The following is a 22,885-nucleotide window of genomic DNA, read 5'->3' as shown; positions in this document are numbered from 1 at the left end:
ATTTTAATAAATAGTTAAAAAATTATTATATACACTAAAATACATTTGCTGAAAGAAATTGAGACAATCAATCGTACATTTTCCTTCAAAATATATTCTGGTGCTGCACGTATAATCATTAAGTGATATAAATTACACAGAATGCAATCAGAAATATTGAAATTTAGTATTGTTATGTCACACCTGTCATTTGTAATTAAATAAACTTTCGTTTTACAAATCTATCAACAATGGACTTCTAAAATAAATTATTTGATATTATATGTACTCGTAATATAAGGAATTAAATTTTACATGTAAAAACTTAAGGCTTGAAATCTATGGACTTCTAAATATAAATAGTATTACTAGTAATATGAATTAACGCAAGCATAAATCTTCTGAATTCGTTTTATATTATAATTCTGTTATATCATTATATTTCTTTGTTGGAAGCAGAATGTATATAATGTTTATATATCTACATATGTGTATATACTTTTGTATTCATATTATTGTTATGTCACGCTTAACTATAACTTATTAAACTAATTTTCGTATCAGTGGATACTTTACTGTGAGAATAATGTATGTGTATAAATTATAACTATATTATATTTTTAATTACATGACATTCTATTTACACAGAAAGATTTTGGTGTCGTATTTAAAAGTTTAGCTAGATACAGATCTGAAAATAGTTTTATTTGACGATCAAAATATTATGTAGAAGTCTCAAACATGTTGCACAATGTTGTAGAACGTTAGAACACCCTAGTTTGAGCATCCTATATAATTATTTTGATGATCCAACAAAATTATTTTCATATCTGTATCTAGCTAAATTTTTAGATACTTCAACAAAACCGTTCTTTTTGTATACGTTCGCAGCAATATACAACACAAATGACACTTGACATTACCTTTTCTGATTCGTGAGTTTAAATTTTACAATGTCACGCATTGTATGGCGATTCTTCTTTTTGCTAGTCAGTATTGCAATGTAACGGGTAAAATTCGTCAACTTCTTTTGTGCAACCCCGTAATTATTCGCACACATTTAATGCACGCAAGGGGACTACATCGTCGGCTCTTACCACAGAAAGAAAGAATATCTATGAACACATGTATACATGTCCAGTTACACTCGAACTTTTAGTCCCGCCTAACCATCTGTTACTTATAAATACTTGTCAATCAACAATTTACGTGGTTTTGTTGGTTTAATATAACCGACGATCTACGACCTATGACCTGACACAAGGTAGACATTTGTACTTTTGTTAAAGGCCGTTTCGTATGAATCGATCCTATTCCATAATTATCTTCTACCGAAAAAAAATTGCGCGCACGCGACCGTTTGTTCCAAACTTTGTACTGCGCCGTGACAGAAACTACGGTGACGGAGATGATTCACGCAGACGCAAGAATGTGCATAATGTAAAACAGTACGTTTCATTGTACGTTCATCTGTCAGTTGCGATCGTACGTCCGCTTCGTAAACAAGTGAAAAGAATAATCGCTTTCCTCCGGCTTATGCATGCCATGAACGAACAGACGGATTTACGAAATTCCAACTATGAAGACGACATTAGGTACACCGTACAAGTGCACAGACTTATTATGGGATTGATCGGTGTGTGGCCGAATATGGAGAAACCTGGAAAATGGGCGAGACTTCTCAGGGGACTTCTCAGAACTGCGTGCTGCTTCCTATTGTCCTTTAATCTGATACCGTGGGTGCTATACATGTTTCTGATTTTGGACACATTTAAAAGCCGACTCAGGATGATTGGAGGATTCTTCTTCTACAGCATGGTTCCTGCAATGTACTTTACACTGATGTTACAGGAGGATCGTATTAAAAAATGTATAAGGCATTTGCAGGAAGACTGGCGGAATGTATGGGATACGAACGATCGTAAAATTATGTTGGACCAGGCCAGAACCGGACGTTTCATCATCATCTGCACTTTGTTATTCCTCTTCACTAGCGGTTTCACTCATCGTCTGATTAAACCAATACTCCGCGGCACAATCGTAATCGGAAACATGACGATTAGACCGTTGGTGCAGGGCAACTATTTCATTTTCTTCGATCCGCAACAGAGTCCGGCTTACGAAATCATATTTTCAATGCATTTAGTGACTGGCATCGTCATATATATCGTAACAACTAGCGTCTGCGGAATCACTGCGTTATTCACCATGCATACTTGCGGACAACTCAAAATGTTGACCGTTTGGCTGGAGAACACAGCGATCGAAAACCATTGGTCGAAGTGCGCTATTGCTCAAAGATTGGCAGCGATTATCGTGCATCACGTGAGAATACGTAAGTAAGTAACTGAAATTATTACTCTCATTTTCTGTTAAGTTTAAATTTCTTTTTAAGTTTACGATTTAAATTAAACTGAATTAAAATTTATCTCGAAATATGAAAATTTTACATTGAAATATTATCAATTTCGTTTCTAGTACTTGTTGGGATCAATTGTCCATTTGTTGAATATTAAATTTAGAAGGAATCTATCTAAATTTATTCTTTAAATTATTGTTTAAACTTATATAGTTAATTTTACTTATACGTTAATTTTAAAAAAGTCTAACAGAATGAGACGTTACAATAATACATATTTGTATAATCTCTCTCTTTCTCTCTCTCTCTCTCTCTCTCTCTCTCTCGAATTCTAGATTTTTACATCAGATACAAGACGTTATAGGAGAAATGTGTTTTATCGAAATTATTGGAAGCACTTTAATATTGTGTCTCCTTGGATATTACGTGATAACGGTATGCAACAATAGTTGCATTTACATTTATTGATATTTTATATTTATTTTGAACACGACATAAAAATATTTTGTACGCGTTTCCAAATAATGTGTTACATAATTAATTTTTTAGGGATGGGAATCAAATGATACACTATCTTCTATGACATATGGCATAATGCTTGTATCTTTTACCTTCAATATTTTTATATTATGTTACATTGGGGAACTTTTAAGTAGTCAGGTAGGGTACGTAGATTATAAAAATGTTCAGGTATAAAAATTATTATTAAGTGGAAGTGTATATAAAAATAAAATATCGTAAACTGAAGAGTAATAGATAATATATTTAAACAAATAAAATACTTTTATGAACATATTTAATAAAGAGATTATAAAATTTTTACAAGTAAATGCCAATGCTATAAATGCACTTGTTGCACTTTATATAACAGGGGAATAAAGTAAACACAACTTGCTGCACGATCGATTGGTATTGCTTGCCTAGTAAAGAAGCTCGTTATCTTATCCTAGTAATTGCCATGGCCGGATATCCTACGAAACTCACGGCGGGTAAAGTGATCGATCTTTCATTCAGCAGCTTTGGCGCAGTAAGCAAATTTATCCGTACATTTTACCTGTATTATAACAGTAACAAAAAAGTTTTCATAAAAATCACATATATAAATGTACCTTCTAAAAATAATTTTCATGAGAAAAATTGTATATTTAAATATATTAAGAATTATTAAGAAATGTATAAAGTCATTCGGGTTTCTTTTCATACACGTATGCACATTTTTTTGTAAACTTATTTATATACACGTTTTATATAAATAACTTTTATTTACAAATAATATTATTTTAGACCATTTATGTGAGAACACAATCAATATTAAAATACCTACAATGGTCGAAGCTGGATCTTTAATGCTTAAATAATTTAATCTTGAATTATTAAATATACTATATATGTACTTGCATATACACACCATATTTGTAGTCTTTCGAACTGCGCGCCGAATTCTTTTTCGGATTACATAAACGCAATTAAACTACTGTAGTAAATTCGCGAATTAAATTGACAAGTAATTTTAATAATTTTGATACTCAATCAGGCATCATATTATAAAGATGTTAATATGCCAAAAAACTGTAATTAAATTTATTGCGAAAAATATTACCTAAAAATATTAACTTTTATTTATTTTTTAGGTTGTTAGAACCGCGATGGCGTATTTAAACTTGCTGCGGACAGTTACTTTATAATTGAGTAAATATTACATCATATACGAAAGAACATGTCATATTATGGAGAACAAGAATTTGTAATTATTTTCGAAACCTTAAATAGTATCCATGTATATTTAATTTCATCTATAATCTCCAGATTTTTACCATTCCGAAATCTGATATCTCTACACTTATATAAAAAATATATAATCCAAGTTTCTCTCTCTCTCTCTCTCTCTCTCTCTCTCAATTAATCAAATTACTAAAAAAAATGTATACCTTGTATATATGTGTGTATACATAATATTATAATAATACATAATATTATAATAATACGAAATATTACTTAAAGATCATTTTTTAAAATATCGCGAACTATTTCAAAATATTCACTCTTTTTATATTTTCTTCAACACATTGCAAAATCGCGCGTTCGTCAGCTTGCGTATAATATTTTATTTTTCTTTATGATTTTCTGAAACAAGATCCAATCCAAATATAACATTATGTCTCCCTCACACTATTTGTGTCTCCCTAACATGATAGCTATTATAAAATGCACCTTTCGGGAAACAGAACGGTTCTCGGAGCACTACATAATTTTCGATAATCGTTCAAAATTTTTCGTTACGCACTTAGACCGCATTTCTGCGTAAATCCATTTTTTTCCATAGAGAATATACAAAGTGGCGCAAGCGCAAATCACTGCGAAGACGAGAGTTTAAAGCTTCGCAACTGTCAGTACTTATCAGTCGCTCGTGCTGCGATAATGAAAAGTCTATCCTGTTATCTAGATGTTCGCAATGAGCCTGGGCCTTATAACCAGAATTATAATAACTACTAGATTCACCAGAACGGCAACGAAATCTTTTATTTCATCTAGCTATTTTCCGACTTTGTCGCCTACAAGATCACGGTGGCCACATGTAGCTTGGCAGCTCTCTTTGGAATGTATGCTTACGGACATCTGCAGGTATTCTCTTGAATAAATCATCTAGTTGACCATCAGATCCTCAGAGCGTCGACGATATTACAAATGAGAGATTGATAAGATTTACACATACGTATCTGAAAGTAAGTATGACTTTGGACGTGTTGAGACATTGCATGTGCATTGTTTGTCATCAGTTGAGATATCAGAAATTAAATTATGTCGACAATTAGCTACTGTGCTATGCAATGCGATATACTAGACAGTAAATTTAAATAATTAAGAAGCGAAACTTTGTAGATAAAAAAGGATATGTAAGTAAAATAAAATTTGCCGTAAAATAAATAATTATAAATTTTATAAAGAAAAAAAATGCGATATTCGTGTCACGCGTTTTTACTTCATACCTCTAATCGAGGAATTGTTACATGACATTTCTCTGATGAAAGTATGGGATGTACGTTGAACATGTTGTCTTGGATATTATTGCATGATACATATCAACTTAATGTAATAAGTTTAATTTTATTTTATATAATACAATAAATTCATAAATTATTATATTTTTAATAATATGTCAATATTAATTAATAATATTTCAAAGAATTATTACTTTTTTAAACGTCTTTTATTTGTCAATCATAAATATTGCATATTATAAGAATGGCATTTTAAGCAACTTGTATAAGTGGCTTAGCATATTTGATACTTCTCAGTTTGTTTATGTTTAACATATTTATATTTTGTTATATAGGCGAACTTGTAATGAAAAATAGGCACGTTTGTCATTTTTCAAAACAACGTAATGTAATATGCAAATCCTTCAAATGGCGATAAAAAAACTTTGTGTGATAATCTTTTGTAACAGAAATCTTTTGATAAACTATAAAAATGTAAGAACTCATACATGATTGACTAGTATCAAACTTTCGGAAAAAAGTCTTGTTGTTGTCTTGGTAATCTGTATTCTAGTCCAGGCTTAGTGCAGGAAATATAATCGAATTGTCCATCAGCTTCGGTGATGTAAGTATATCCACACAAGTATAAATATTTTTTTAAAAATTGGAATTTTATATATTTTATATTAATATTTTTTGAAAGTCGACAGTTTAATTTTTTTATTAAAAAAACATGTACTGAAATAAAAAGTTTGCTGCATTTTACAATCAAAATAGACATCGATTTAATTACAAATACTATAATAACGTAATTAACTTAAAAATAATAAGTTATCAAATCATCTATCGCTTATTTGAATATTCTACGAACATTTATTATTTGAGAAAATATAATTTCAATTATAGTGTATTCATGTGATACGTAACATTAAATTTTACATTAAATAGCTATAAACTTTTAACACGTTTATTCAACAAATTTTGCGCTCTGAATAAAAATCGGAATATTTTGTATCAGCAACGGGTTCTTTAAAAAATTGTTGCATAATATGTGTAAATTGTAATATTTTATTTATGTGATATTTATATAAATTATACTTACATGGCAATATGCAGCACAAATTATCCTTTCCAGCATATAAAACGTGTTTACTAAAATAAAAAAAACGATTCCTTAATTCTTTCTGGATTATTCAAGTATTTTGAAATTAGATAATCTATTTCGAAATTAGATAAACGATTAGAGAATTTTTCAGTACAACTTGGAAATAAAAGGGTGTGATTGCAATGCAAGCAATAAAAATAAAGTATATGTTGAAAATTAAAACAAGAGTAGGATTTCACAATAGATACAATTTTGACTGTATCTATCATTTTCTACAATGATGTCGCGAAATCTACAGAGCAGTATAAAGAAAACGCCTTAAAATATAATATCAGTGAGCTATTCTGTTTTGTTGAGTTTCCTAATCTATAATTTTGATTTTTTTCTAAAAACTCACGAGACATAAAAAAAATATACGTGAATATACACGGATGTGCATGCCATACTTATTGCTAACTAATTGTCAAAATTTTGCATTATTAAGAAAAAAGTGATTTTAAAAAATGCTTCTAGAAAGAAACAGAATTTAAATTTAAAAGTAAAATTCTAAAAATTTCTCTGAGTTTTGATAAAATTCCACGAAAATTTCTTATTTTCGAGGGTAAAACGGAATCCCCTAAAAATTCCAAGATTTGTAGGTTTTCCAGGTAGTAAATATCCTGTTATAATTCGAAACTTTACGAAGTTGTATATGTCATGCAACGCATACATCCTGTTGTCGCATTAGCATTTATTCGAGAATTAGGCACGTATAATTCGCCAACCCTTTTCGTGTAACTCTCATCACGCGCAGACGTTTTATGCACGCAAGCGCGATACTCATTCTGTTCTTACCGTTGAAAGAGAAACTATCCATTATCACATATGTTCAGTCATGCTCGAGCTTTTGGTCCGGTATAACCATCTGTCACTCGTAAACACGAAATGCGGAAATCCTATTAACGGAATTAACGGAAATTCGGCGTCCGAGAAAGAACGAGACCGGTACAAAAATCGCGATCACAAATTCAATTGTGTTAAATTTCAAATTAAAAATAGAAAAAAATACGTTAAATAAAATCAATTATGGCAGACTCATCGAAGAATAAATACAAAAATGATTTCAATTACGCAGTGCAAGTGATTCGCAATGTTTTGCGAATGATCGGTGTGTGGCCAATTCCCAGTAACGTTTCCAACGTGGAAAGAATCGCGACTCGCTTACAAAATGTCTTTTGCTACTTTTTATTCATATTTATTATCGTGCCGAGTCTTCTATTAATATTCCTGAAGGAACATGACTTTAAACGTAGAGTAAGATTGCTCGGGCCGCTTCTGAATTGTGGGATGGGTTGTTTGAAGTACAGTCTGCTCATGTATCACGCGAGAGAGATTCAATCTTGCCTGACGCAGGCGTTACATGATTGGAGGGATACAGTTGATTGGAAAAATCGGGAAATAATGCTGTCCAAGGCAAAAATAGGTCGAAGATTCGCGATTATTTCTGCTGTCTTCATGTACGTTGGTGGATTATCTTACCGCACACTCGTACCGCTTTCAAAAGGTCGTATGCTCACACCAATGAACACCACAGTGAGAGCGCTGTCATGTCCGAGCTACTTCGTCAAGTTCGATGAACAGGCCTCGCCAGCATATGAAATCGTTTTCACCCTGCAATTCTTTGCTGGACTGATCACCTACTCGGTAACGGTCGGCGCAGCCGGATTGGCTGCATTTTTCATCATGCACATTTGTGGACAACTGAGCATTTTAATCGGCAAGCTCGAGCATCTTAATGATATGCCGGAGCCTGAGGATCGAGCTGTTGCGATATTGCTGGCTGATATCGTCGAGCATCAGATAAAAGTAAAAACGTAAGTCTATGATAATAAGTGATATGTGGAAAAGGTTTTTATATATGTAATTAATTTCATTATAGGTTTTGTTCATTTTATTAATTATAAACGAATAATTTTTTAATAGAACTGGATATAATAGATTTATTATATCATTATAGCTGTGATAATTTTTTCGAATTATGCCTATAGAGATTTTTTCGAATTATGCTATAGAGAAAATATAACAGAATATTCAAATTAACATTGTAAATCTATAATAAATCATAATTATCATATAAGATAAATATTAGACTGTTATTTTAATTATTTTAATATTTCATTAAATATATTATATTCTAATACAATATAACATTGTAAACACAAAACTCCATCAAAATTATAATCGTTTAATGGATAAATCATTTGTTTACAGTTTCCTAAACCAAGTAGAGGAAACTATGCGATACATACTGTTAGTGGAAATAACGGGCTCTACTATACTTCTATGCCTTACTATGTACTATGTTATTATGGTAATTACAATAAATAATTTTCGTGAGGCTTTTACAGGTTTTATTATGCATTATAGTTTGATAGCTCAAGGCCTCTATTCTGTAATTTTTAACGACAATAACGATATTGTTATATCGTTGCATAACTATATATAACAACAATGTAATAATATCATTATTATCATTAAAAGTTACAGAATAGAGGCCTAATTTTCATAGAAATTAATAATGGGATAGTATTTGTGAAATGTTATTTCAGAAACTTTATGTATTGGAATAACATTAATTTTATAGGAATGGGAAAGAAGCGATTCTACAGCTATGTTAACTATGTTTCTGATCCTCACATCTTTTACATTTTCTATTTTTACTAATTGCTACGTCGGTCAACTATTGACAGATCAGGTAGACAGCATATATTCACATTGTTTGCTGTAAAAATTATAGGCGCCAATTTTCACGAGCATTTACGAAATGTACACTTAATTAATCATGGCAGAGCATTAAGGTTGGATCAATGACATCTACGACGAATTGGCATCGTCTTCCTCATAAAAGAGCCCGTACTTTAATTCTGATAATAGCAGTTTCTAATGTTCCGGCAAAAATCTCGGCGGGAAAAATGATAGAAATGTCCCTACCTACGTTCAGTAATGTAAGTAACCTTTCTCATTTTGGCTTGCTATTAAATTATACATAATTTACACATATTTTATTATTTTATAGATCATTAAAACGTCACTAGCGTATTTTAATCTGCTACGAAAATTTATTACATAATTTTGCTAACTATTATAACAATATAATACTCGAATATGAATCTGTAAATGATATTTTTTCAACGGATAAACAAGATAAGCAATTAATATTTCTTATTTTAATTAATCTTTCCCTTAAAACATTTAGACATTTTGTAAAACATCAAAGAAAACTACTTTTCGGCATATTCTACATTTATTTAAAATTTATGTAAGATGTTAATTTTTATAATTGGATGCTGTAAAATGTTAATCAGTTGACTTAATTAACAATTGGTGTAGTTTTGTTAGTTTAATATTAGTGTGTGTGTGTGTGTGTGTATGTGATTTATAACTTATGATCTAACATAAAACAAATAGATCATGGATAGATACTACGCTAAAGGTCGTTTGATGTGAATCAATCCTGCAATTATCTCTTACCGACAAAAAATTGTGCGCACGCTATCTTTCGTATCAAACTTTTAATTTTGCTGCGACAGAACTATCACGGTAACAATAGCGAAAAGCGTGCATAATACAAACTGATTTCATCGTATTTTCATCTATCGCTTACAATCGTGCGGCTACTTTGTAACAAGTAATCTAGAGAGAATTTTTTTCTCTTTTTTTCGTTTGCCTATATGCCATTATCGAACGAATGAATCTACGGAGTTCTAATTACGAGGACAACATATCGTGTAAATACATGCATTGGAAGTGATCGGTATATGGTCGAACCTGAAGAAATCCCGAAAATGGATGAGACTTCTAAAAAGTGACTCCTCCGGACCTTTTTTATTGTCTTTCAACCTAATACTGTAAGTGCTTTAGATTTTTCTCATTATAGACATTATAGTCAAAAATATTTCATGATGACTAGCGAACTGCTTGTGTATTTTAAGATCAATTAAGTGCGTGTTTATTAAAATCAGAAAGAAAGGCTAATAGTAAATTTATCTTTTGGATTATTGTAAGATACGTTAAATATATGTTTTTTTAATTATTATATGATAGCACATTTACATTCACATTTCATATAATAAATTTATATATCCTATATTGCTAGATATAATATATATATTACATAGAGAAATATAATTATTTATTTATTAGTTAGAAATAAAATTAAGCAAAATGTAATCAAAAATATTGGAATTTTGTGTTCGTATTTTGTTTACTACTTAGACTAAATGCGTAAACAAATTTCAATACAAACGGTGTAATTAGTTACAGAATTGCAAAAGGGAATTGGGTACTAAATACTCAATTGGGCACTAATACTCAGGCTCTGATGACATCGGAATTATTACGAACATACACGAGGGGAGTCAGAAAGTGTTGAAAAGAGTAAAAATTTAGAGCGATGTACAATGAGATGTGCTGCTGAGCTTTATTCGAAATCAACTAAATATCGTTAAACGATGTACATACAGGTACCAAGAGGTAACCTTCGCTTCGCGGGAAAGAAAGAAAAAGTTGCAAATGTATATGTCGTATGACGCGAAGTCAACAGCTAATCGGCAGAAAAACAGTCGCAAATTCTGAATGTTTCGGTATCGGTAATAAGCGCGTTTTAAATGGAATAACTGTCGAAAGGAATAAACGCTGAAATTAAATCGATAACGAGCACACATGTTTAACAATACTATTTATGTAAATCTCTGAATATAAAATAATTAGCATACTGAACAATTACTGAGTTTAGTCTAAACAAACGGTCTAAAGCACTTTTCAATTAAAAAAAATTAATTTTTTAAATATTATTCTAATATTAAAATGCAATTCTATTTTATTATACTATAATTTCTTTATAATTCGAAAAATGTCATAAATAAAAAAAATATTTTCTTCATAAAAAAAATATTGTAGTATTTTTATCTTTATATGACTTGTATAAACATTACCGAGTATTTACACATACGTAATCTTATTTTCTCATTCACGTGTAATAATACGCAAGAAAAAACCGGTTGCGATTTATCCAGACAAGTCGCAGAAAATATCTACGCGAAGAACAATTCACTCCGTTCATAATTCATATGAGTAGACAGACAATGTGCAGTATCATATAAGGAAATCTTGATCCCCTTTACGGAAATGGAGAACTGCGTAAAGTTTACCCTTTATATCCTATTTGATCAACCCTTTTCTAGAAAGGTCATGCGATAGCGCAGTCGCATTTGACTTTCCTCGCATGTACGCTCGGACAATCCGATCAGTCATCATTGAGCTTTCGCTCTCTCAACAATGCATGGAACTATCACAGAGAATCCGGTCGCAACTGTCTACGATTACAAGAAAGATATGAGGCTGAGCGTTCGGTTGATTCGTTGGATGATGGAGATGATTGGCGCATGGCCAAAATCTACCGTGATTTCATCGATAGAGAGATATGCATACGCGCTATTAAACGTTATTTGTGTCGGTTTGATCAGCTTCCTTGTCGTACCTGCCGTTATCTACATAGTGCTTGAAATGGATGATAGATACCTTATCTTGAAACTCTCCGGAGCATTGAGTTTCTGCGTATTGGCCATCGTGAAGTATTCTACGCTGATCTTTCATGAAAAAGATATTCGCAATGGTATCAAGCATATTGAGAGTGATTGGATAAATACTCGGTATTACAGTGATCGAATCATCATGATCAGGAACGCGAAATTTGGCCAGCATCTTGTAATAATCTGTATGTTCTTTATGTACGGCAGTGCCGTTTTCTTCTATCTCGCCCTACCGTTCAGTGCCAGCAAAATTACAGAAGATGAGGGTAATCTAACATATCGGCCATTGGTGTATCCAGTCGCCAAGGTAATTATCGATGTACGACACAGTCCTGTCAGGGAGATTTTTTTTTGGATGCAGTGCCTATCAGGCTTCCTCGCTCATTCCATCACCGCCAGTGGATGCAGCTTAGCTGCTGTATTTGCGATTCACGCTTATAGCCGCATGGAGATCCTAATACAGTGGATAGAGCACTTGATAGATGGACGGGAAGATTTATGTGATAACATGAATGAGAGATTGGCGATAATTATAGAGCATCATGTACGAATTTTACGGTGAGTCTCTTTCCGAACATCGTCAGTGTTCGTACATTCAATATATCTATACTGCGCTTCAATTTATTTTTAATTATTTAGGAACACTTAACGAAATCGTACTTTTTCTGTGAAATATATTATTTACGCGACAACGTATTCAATATCTTTCAGTTTTATATCGTTAACGGATAGAATACTGCGTGAAATATCTGTCGTGGAAATTGTACAATGTACAGTAAGCATGTGTCTTCTTGGATATAATATTATTATGGTATGCATATCATACAAAGAGTAACGATGTTAAAACATATCGCTATTTCGGAGCAATGTTGGAGATCGTATATGATTTACAGCGATATGTACAATACTCGTATATCCCCGAATTTAAAAATTATTATATTGCAGGAATGGGAGAGCAAAAAAACTACAAGTTACATAACATATACTGTTCTTCTTCTATCTTTTACTTTTAATATTTTTATATTTTGTTATATTGGCGAACTAGTTGCCGAAAAGGTAAAGCCCTACAGTCGAAGCATTCCTTTGCATATCTGATATATTTTTACACAATAAGCAAGAGTATTTTTATAAGACTTATTATTATTATTATATGATAACATATTGTTATATTAAATTATCTAATCGTACTAAAATTTATAAAATTCAGAATTACATTTTAGAAAGTAATTCTTAGTTGTGTGTAAGTGTAATTAAGCTGATATTATTTGTCGTCATTTGATGTCAAAATGACGACAAATAATGTTAATTCGCTTACTGGATATTAGGTATGTTTTGTATAGAAAAAAATTAAGAAAGCAATTCTATAAATAGTACAAGAAGATCGGTGAGGTATCATACACAATCGACTGGTCTCGTTTGCCTGGAAGAAAAAGCCTCGACATCGTATTAATGATCGCTATGTCCAATACATCAATCAAACTTACTGGCGGAAATATCTTCGAGTTGTCTTTCACTACTTTTGGAAATGTGAGTAACGTAATATCAATGTTTATCATATCTGTTTATGAGAATATGATTTATACATTATTCGTACAATCAACAGGTGGTTAAAACGTCGATCGCTTACTTTAACATGTTGCGTACATTAAATATATAAAATTCTTTTCCAAAGTGTACAAATTAATAAATAAAGCAACCGATAAGGTTGCAAATAAATGTCAATTAATTGTCTGACACGTATCAAGAAAAAAAAACAGAAATGTTTTTTCAAGAAATAGAAAACGTTACTTATTAGATATTATTAAAATATTTGCTAAACAATATATTCCTTTTATTTTGTATACTATCTTTTAAAATATTATTTGGCACTATACACACAAAATAAAATCAAGCAAATGCAATCTGAAATAATATTTTTAATGACGGTATTCATTTTTTGGTAAAAAAACTTCTTATTGTATATATGTACATATTACGTATAAGCGAGAAATTTTTAATCATCAAGAAATAATTCTATGAATATCAAAGAGTAAAAAAATATAATATAAAATGTAAACTACATATAATAATACCTCACTTCATGTGGATTGTTTTCTTATCGTGCATCTAAGTAAAGGATAGGGTATACAATAACTACAGATTAATCAACGCAACTCGCACCCGTATCGATCGCTACTACCCCTTCACTCTGGAAAATCTGAAACTCTGTCTCTTAAGCTAACTATACTCCTTGAAAAAAAAAGAGTTAGAAAAATGCGCAAGCGCTAAGAATGACGTGATGTTTCCTCTATCGTGATATTATCGCTCAATAGTTTGCCGACGTTCGAATCACTATCATGTCGCATTCTTTCTACGTGTATCAACAGGACAGCGAGTACAGTATTCAATTGAATCGCTGGTTCCTGAAACCAATCGGTGCTTGGCCAGGAACCAACACTGATATCGCTGGCAAAGTGCTGTCGCGTGGTATTCAATTCGTCTGTCACTCTTTAATCGCCTTCACGGTGGTGCCGTGCGCGTTATACATCATATTTGAGCCGGATGTGCATCTAAAACTGAAGGCTTTCGGTCCGATGATACACTGGTTGATGGGCGGCGCAAACTATTGTTCATTACTGATGCGTAGCTACAAGATACGCAAGTGCGTGGACCATATGCGTGCCGATTGGCAGTACGTGGGAGCGACGCGCGATCGCGAGGTGATGCTGCAAAACGCCAAATTCGGCCGATTTGTGTCCGCCTTCTGCGCGGTCTTCATGCAAGGCGGTGTCTGTTCCTATAGTATCATTACCACCCTGACACCGATGAACGTTCGGATCGGGAATATCACGATAACGACGCACCAGCTTCCGTGTCCGTTCTACACGGAATTGGTGGACACTAGATACAGTCCAGCGAACGAGATTGTGATCGTCCTTCAATTGTTGTCAACTATCATAGTAAACTCCGTCACGGTGGGTGCGTGCAGTCTCGCTGCGGTCTTCGCTATGCATGCTTGTGGCCAGCTAAGCATTCTGATGATGAGATTGGACGAACTTGTTGACGAGACAGAAAGCGAACATAAGGTCACGCGACGAAAGTTGGCTATCATCGTGGAGCAACATCTCCGTGTACTGAGGTAATATTTTTACATTGCAGATATTGAAAATGTATTTGATCTTTATATTTGATTTATATTTCCATCAAAATTCAAATGAGTGGAATGAAATTGTAATATTTAAATCGCCGATTTAGCAATTCATTAAAAAAATATCCTTTTTATTTTTATTGTTTAACTGGTTTTGTAGTTGGAGTTTTTAAAATCTTGTTTAAATTTCTCTGCTGTAAAGAAGTTACATATAACAAAAAATGGTATTACATTATTAAAAAATGTATAATAGTATATTAAATTATTATAAGAAATTAATATAATATAGGCTCAAAAATTTGAAAATGAAATAATTAAAAAGGACTACAAGCCAAGCAGGATTGTCGTGCTATCAATATATATATATTTTTTTTAACAATAAAATATATTCTTCATATTAAAATTACAAACGTTTCGACTCATATCGAGCCATCTTCAATGTACAGATCAAATCGATCACGACAAATCTCAGATTTTCGTGGCTAATGTGAACAAGCTATATATCCATTTTATTGTATTCTCTCCTCAGTTGACTCACAATTAATTAATGTCTATTATAAATATCAATATTGCAATAATATTTCGTTTTTAAATTATTATACTCTATTCAAGGTTAAACTAATGACACCATCTAATGTCTCCCTCAAAGCCATACAACTTTGGTCTGAAACATTTTTCGCTATCTTGCTTACCTGACGAGATATTCGCGTGTATTGAAATGGCCTATCCTGTATTATATTTTATATATATATATAGTATATTATATTACTACAATAATAGTTTTAATTTCAGTTTTGTATCGCAGATAGAAACAATTATGCATCAGATATGTCTCGTCGAGTTGTTGGGGTGTACTACTGATATCTGTATGCTCGGATATTATACGATTACGGTATGCTGATATCATATCAAATAGTTGTAATAACTGCAAAATAAATCTTTGTGCGTATGCGTGTATGTTTCACTTATGTTACATTTTTTATTATATTTTTTAACAAATTAAGCAATAATGAAATAATTTTATACAGACATTTTTATGTTTTACTTATGTGTGTGTGTGTGTGTGTGTGTGTGTGTGTGTGTATTTATTTATAAGATGATTATATGTATTTATAGGAATGGAAATTGCACGATACCAAAAATTTGCTCACGTACTTTACTATATTCATAGCCATGTCATGCAACATTTTTATATTTTGTTACATTGCTGAAATCCTCACAGACCAGGTAGTTACATCGTATACATACACATACACATACCTGTGTATATACATTTTTTTCTCTTTTATTATACAGTCTAAAATAAAATTATGACGTAAAAACATAGATCAAATTAGAGTTTGTATAGTGTCAAAAAATAGGAGAAATGGCATACATGACAGAGTGGTACCGATTACATCATAAAATTGCGATCGATTTAATTCTAATAATTTCAAGATCAAATGCCGTTATTAAGATAACCGCCGGAAAAATGGTTCAGTTATCTATTGCAACTTTTGGAGATGTAAGTTTATCTGAATATTGTATTAATATTTTTTTATAAATAACAAAATTCAATGCAGATTTGTCTTTACAAACTTCAATAAAATTTTTTAAAAATCTTATTTCTTTTAAATATATATATATATGTATATGCTTTTAACTATTTCTGTCTTAATATTTATTATATTGGATGTTTATATTTTATTGCTTATAATTTTTTATTATTCTAATACATGCCTAGAAAGATCTAAAAATTATTACAGTAAAAAATACAAAAAGATCATTAAGATGGATCTGTATAAGGTCCACTATCTGTATAAGATCAACTATAATTGTTTCAGGTCATGAAAACATCGTTTGCGTATTTAAATATACTCAGAACGGTAGCGACATAACAAAATCTAGATGCATATGACATAAAAGTTCCAGATAACAAATATTCAAATTATAATGAATAATCAATGTAGTGATATAGCTGATTCTATGGTATATTATAATGAGTATATCTTTTACTTTTCAATAATGTCATTATGCAATTATCCCATTTTATGTTTGGTCTTATTAATAACGATATTACACTTTGATGTGTGTAACAAACAAGATATAACTTTTAACGGATGAAGTGTTATATAAAGAACCAAAGAACGTCACACTTTTGCTTAATATAATTTACATTAAGTAATACTATTCGTTAAACAAAAACAACTGCGAATTTGATTACCTTTATTGACCGAGCTATCCCATGAATTGTGTTTAGATGTCTCGTACAATTCATGTGATTTCGTGCAACTAGTAGCTGTAAGTATCGATTATATTCTGTCTCAGCCGGATAGCGTACAAATTGTTTTTCTCTCCTTGCATGTCCGCGCAGGCGCTGGCGTAACCACTACTTTATTGAGAAACGTAGTAGGATTATAGCCAGTAGTAGTATCAGTGCTTGGCGCGTCGTCTATGAGTCGACTATGAAGCGCGTTTCTAGCGAAACCACTGTGAGCGATTACAGACGAGACAACGATTATAGTTTACAGTTAAATCGTTGGTTTCTAAAATCGATAGGCGCTTGGCCAGAATTACAAACAAATTCAATGATTAAGAATGTTTTAATAAATATCTTGCGATTAACGTGTCATTCTTTAATAGCTTTTACCGTGATATCTGCTATATTATATATATTATTCGAAGAGAAGGATTTCCGTTTGAGGCTCAAGGCTATTGGACCTACGAGCCATATTCTCATGGGCGGAATTAATTACTGCTCACTTCTGCACCATAATGATCGGATACGCACGTCTATAGAGCATATGGAGACCGATTGGCGGATGACGAAGAGAGAATACGATCGGGCATTAATGCTGCGAAACGCGAGAGTGGGACGCGTTATAGTGGGCATTTGCGCACTCATCATGCAAGGTGGCGTTATTTGTTACAATATAGCGAGAGGAATGTCACGGATATCAGTGGAAATCGGTAACAAGACGATCGAAACAGGCCGCTTACCATGTCCGTCCTTCAACAAAATCGTAGATACCAGACTTAGCCCAGTATACGAGGTCGTGCTCACGTTGCAGTGTCTCTCGACCATCGTGGTAAATAATATTACGATCGGTGCATGCGGTCTCGCCGCGGTTTTCGCGATGCACGCTTCCGGCCAACTCAACGTAGTGATGCTACGTCTCGAAGAACTCGTCACCGAGCGACAAGATCTCCTTCAGTTGAGACTGGCGAACATTGTGGAGCATCACCTGCGAGCATTGAGGTAAGATAAAGTTTAAAAGATTATGTTCGAATCAATTTTAATTGCCTACAAGAAATGATACGGTATATTTTATCAACTTTTGTTGATTATTAAATAATCTTTAAAACTAATTTCTCGTGAAACGTAATTTTTGTTTGAGAAAAGAGCCAAAAAGCTATAACATGTGGAAAGATTACTTTATATTTTTTTTCTAAATATGACATATTTGCAGAATTGCAACTGTAAGATATTCGGATAAAAATTTAGTGTCTTTAACGTCGCGGCTGTTGCTGGATGTGTCGATTACAGGTTTCTTTCAAATTTGGAGGCAATTATGCGTGAAATATGTTTTGTGGAATTAATCGGGTGTACATTCAACTTGTGCATGTTAGGATATTACACCATTACGGTATGCTTAAAATTTAAGAAAGGTGAATATGTGACAGATTGCCTATCGTTATTACCTATTTTGATTGTTGATGCTATTACTTTGTATATTTTTCAGGAATGGCATGAAGAGAGTATAAACACTATAATAACATATATCATGGTATTAACAGCAATGATGTTTAATATCTTCATATTTTGCTTCATTGGCGAACTCGTGTCGGATCAGGTATATAAAGTAATCATGTTCCATTTCAAAAGCTTTCCTCATACGTTTATCTGCAATTAAAATATTATTCAACCTTGGATTAACTGATTCATTTTGTGATAGTGTAAAAAAGTTGGTGAAGTAGCTTATATGACAGACTGGTATCAATTGCCGCATAAAACCGTTCTTGGTCTTATTTTAATAATCTTGCGATCAAGAATTGTTATCAAAATCACGGCTGGAAAAATATTTCATATGTCTATCCAGACTTTCGGTGTTGTAAGCATTATGAAAATTATAAACATAACTTCTAATAAAATTAAAATATTTAGTATTTTTTATTGCTAAAGATATCGCAAAAAGTAATATAAAATGGTATAAATTTATTTTAAACATATAATATGCATAATATCTTATTAAAATACAAATTAATTATTAAACATTTTAGGTAATTAAAACGTCAGTCGCATATTTGAATATGCTTCGAACTTTGACAATGTAAATACTGTATGATAAAATATGAGTATTTGTAATATTCTCTATTTAGATATATTTAAAAATATATAAAGTTTTTCATATATGAATTGTGTGTTTCACACATAAATCTAATATACCTAAATCTAATTCACACATATAAATATACAAGCACATATATGATAACAAATGCATCAACGAATGTACAACAAACAATAGAAATTATATAAAATTAATACGAGTATAAATTCTATGCTTAGATTCTGTACTATAGATTTAGAGTAGAGGTGGCTATTAGTACGCATAGTTAAGGTCTTGATGTAGATAATAGTAATTCAGTTAGGATAATTCATAATTACTGTGTGGGAAGGTTTATCAGTGTGGGTTAAGTTAGAAAATTCATTCTATTATTTGATCATGTTTGAGAATTAGAAGTAAAAATTAATACTTTATCAATTATTATTATAACTTTTTGTTTCTAGGCTTTAAATGTTTCATTGGCAATCGAGAACTTTTCTCACACATTTTAGTGTCAATTAAAGGATAATCCTTGTCTTGTCTATAAAATAGTAAATAATATTCTTTATTATATGTTTCAGTTTTTTTATATGTTAAATGAAAATAAAAAAGAAAAGAATGAGCTACGAATACAGATTCAATAAGTAAGAAGCATTAAATTAATACTTATCTAAGAATCTGATACGTCTTTTTCATACCTAGTTTTTTAAAAATAACTTCTAGTTCAGTCTATGCGATGAATGTAAATCTCTTCTCTGTCACAATTTCATAATTATTTAAAGAAAAACAAATTCGTTAAAATAAAAAATTATTTTAAAGTATTGATAAATTATATCCTACATACAATTTAACAAAATCGCTCTTATTTTCTTATTATTTTCTATTAATATCCAATCTTAATATTAATTTCCTATTAATTTGAAACGTATAATTATGTATTATGTATATTACATTTTACTTATATTTTGTCTCAAGAGTATATCAGATAAAATAGAGTTTCTAGTAGAGATATTTAAAGCAAAAATTCATGTAAAGCATACGATGTGCCAGTATGCAGAACGAAAGATATATCTTCTAATGTAAGGAACTATATTTCACAGATAAAAAATTCATCATGTTTTCACGTAACGTGACTTATGTTTACATCTTTCAGGTAACTGACAGAACTTATTCAGTCATTTCCTATCCTTATTACACATTATATTGATCTTTATATGCAACAAGTTATATACTGTAAATATCGATTGTGCACAGTCAGCCGACACAGCAACGTACTTCTTTTCAGTAATAAGTTATATATTCACACACGTGCTGCCGTACATAGGCAGTAGTAAAGACTAGTAATTTATGCGCTCTCGCGGAAAGTACAATGCGCGTTCCTTCTGTATACAAAATAGACGTTTACAGGTGAAATAATAATTTACAGCATTCAACTAAATTGTTGGATCTTAAAACCGATAGATTTTAGAGCTTGATGATTTAGAAGATTTTATCGAAAACTCTGAAATTAATGAATCATTCCTTGATGACTCTCACTGTGATACCCTCTGTACAGTACATTCTTTTCGAAAAGAAGGATGTCCATTTAAAATTGTAGGCCGTGGAGCCTACAAATCACTGGCTTAAGGGTGGTTTAAATTATTGCTCGTATTTGTATTGAAAGGGTCAGATACGTAAATTTATTGAACATATGGAGATTGATTGGCGAATGGAAGAGATCGCGAGGAGAAAGCATTAAGACATGATGAGACACGCTAGAGAAAGACGCATTATAGCAAGCGTTTAACCCATTAAAGACCAATACAAATTTTTTTCTCAAAATTCAAAATCCTTTTAATGACAAACTACTATGCCCTTAAAGAGTCTACTTGCCAAAAATTTCGCATCCCAAAGTTGACCTATTTTTTTGGTCGAAAAAACCAGCGGTCCTTAAAGGGTTAAGCATTTATTATGCAAGGTGATATTTTTTTGTTACAAGGTTACGAGGGGAATATCATCGGTACGTGATAATCGGCAATGAAACGGTCGCAATAGGTCATTTATCATGTCCATTTTTCAATGATCGTGGACACCAAATTTAATTCTAGTATATGAGATCCTGTTTACGCTTCAGTCCTTGTTTATGCTACAGCCTTTCGTCCCTCGTGAACATAGTTGGTGCGTGCGGTTTGGTCGCGTTATTCGCGGCTTAGTAATGTTGCGACTCGAAGAACTGGTTGAGAAGAAATAAAAAAGGACATTATTCAAAGAAAACTGGCAAATCTCGCCGAGCGTCATCAGCAAACATTAAGGTAAAATTACTGAACAATTTATCGTTATAAACATTTGCACAGCTTTTAAACATTTATAAGAAAACGATCAAATATTTAAATAATTATTAACTTGTATTTATTTTAATTATTATATTTAAATTATTATATTATATTATATCGTTTATGTTAAAACTTTAACCACGTAAATTTTGTATGACATGAATAAATTGTATCTGTCACATAATAAATATCTACATAAAATTATTATACCTTGTATTATACACATAAAAGTTACGTATAATGTGCATTTTAATAGTACATTTTTGTAATGTTACAACTTACTAACTTTTTCATTAGTGTGTTTCGTGGATCTTTAGTTAGCACATCTTTAAAAGATGTACAACTTTTGTTGATTCTTAAATAATCTTTAAAACTAAATTCTCGTAAAACGTAATTTTTGTTTTGTGAAAAAAGTGCCAAAAAACTATAACATGTGGAAAGATTACTTTATATTTTTTTTCTAAATATGACATATTTGCAGAATTGCAACTGTCATATGCAACTTGTTCCCGCTGTAAGATATTCGGATAAAAATTTAGTGTCTTTAAAGTCGCAGCTGTTGCTGGATGTGTCGATTACAAGTTTTTTTCACATTTGGAGGCAATTATGTATAAGATATGTTTTGTGGAATTAATTGGGTGTACATTCAACTTGCGCATGTTAGGATATTATACCATTGCATTACGGTAAGCTTAAAATTTAAAAAAGGTGCATATGTGACAGATTGCCTATCGTTATTACCTATTTTGATTGTTAATGCTATTACTTTGTATATTTTTCCGGAAATGGCATGAAGAGAGTATAAACACTATAATAACTTATATCAGTATTATTACAGTAATGATGTTTAATATCGTCATATATAGGGAAGACCGGGGCTATAATTAACACTTTTTTATAATTAAAACTTTTTAAAAAAATTTTTTTTTAAATCAGTAATAAATTTTCGACAAGATACTATTCCTGAAAAGAGTGTCATGTTAATTTTTGCCCCGCATTTGGGGCAAGAATAAACAGCCCAAAGCCCCCAGGGATATTATTAACATACGAGACATATATTATTATAATATTACTAATTATTTTTATTTTATAGGATTATTTTATTTATTTGAGGTTAATTAAATGTCATTATATAAAATTATATAAAAATA

General features: G+C 31.5%; 3 protein-coding genes across 3 annotated transcripts; all 3 read left to right on the top strand.

Moving 5' to 3' along the window:
* Positions 1–1,524: 1,524 nt before the first annotated feature.
* On the top strand, positions 1,525–2,322 carry LOC108726793 (uncharacterized). The gene has a single exon (XM_018454564.1). The coding sequence runs from the start codon at positions 1,525–1,527 to the stop codon at positions 2,320–2,322; it is 798 nt and encodes a 265-aa protein (XP_018310066.1).
* Positions 2,323–7,486: 5,164 nt separating this feature from the next.
* On the top strand, positions 7,487–16,995 carry LOC108726792 (odorant receptor 4-like). Its single transcript, XM_018454563.1, has 5 exons — positions 7,487–8,274; positions 8,672–8,771; positions 9,045–9,155; positions 9,250–9,405; positions 16,942–16,995. The coding sequence occupies exons 1-5, from the start codon at positions 7,487–7,489 to the stop codon at positions 16,993–16,995; spliced, it is 1,209 nt and encodes a 402-aa protein (XP_018310065.1).
* A 690-nt stretch (positions 16,996–17,685) lies between these two features.
* On the top strand, positions 17,686–19,715 carry LOC108726791 (uncharacterized). The gene is made up of 4 exons (XM_018454562.1): positions 17,686–18,356; positions 18,645–18,951; positions 19,054–19,209; positions 19,665–19,715. The coding sequence occupies exons 1-4, from the start codon at positions 17,686–17,688 to the stop codon at positions 19,713–19,715; spliced, it is 1,185 nt and encodes a 394-aa protein (XP_018310064.1).
* Positions 19,716–22,885: the final 3,170 nt, after the last annotated feature.

The sequence above is a fragment of the Mycetomoellerius zeteki genome, unplaced genomic scaffold (genome assembly GCF_001594055.1).
Source record: "Mycetomoellerius zeteki isolate Tzet28-1 unplaced genomic scaffold, Tzet1.0 scaffold438, whole genome shotgun sequence".
In the NCBI taxonomy this organism is placed as follows: domain Eukaryota; kingdom Metazoa; phylum Arthropoda; class Insecta; order Hymenoptera; family Formicidae; genus Mycetomoellerius; species Mycetomoellerius zeteki.
Note: the sequence above shows the minus strand (reverse complement) of the source record. Positions and strands in the feature narration are given on the sequence as shown.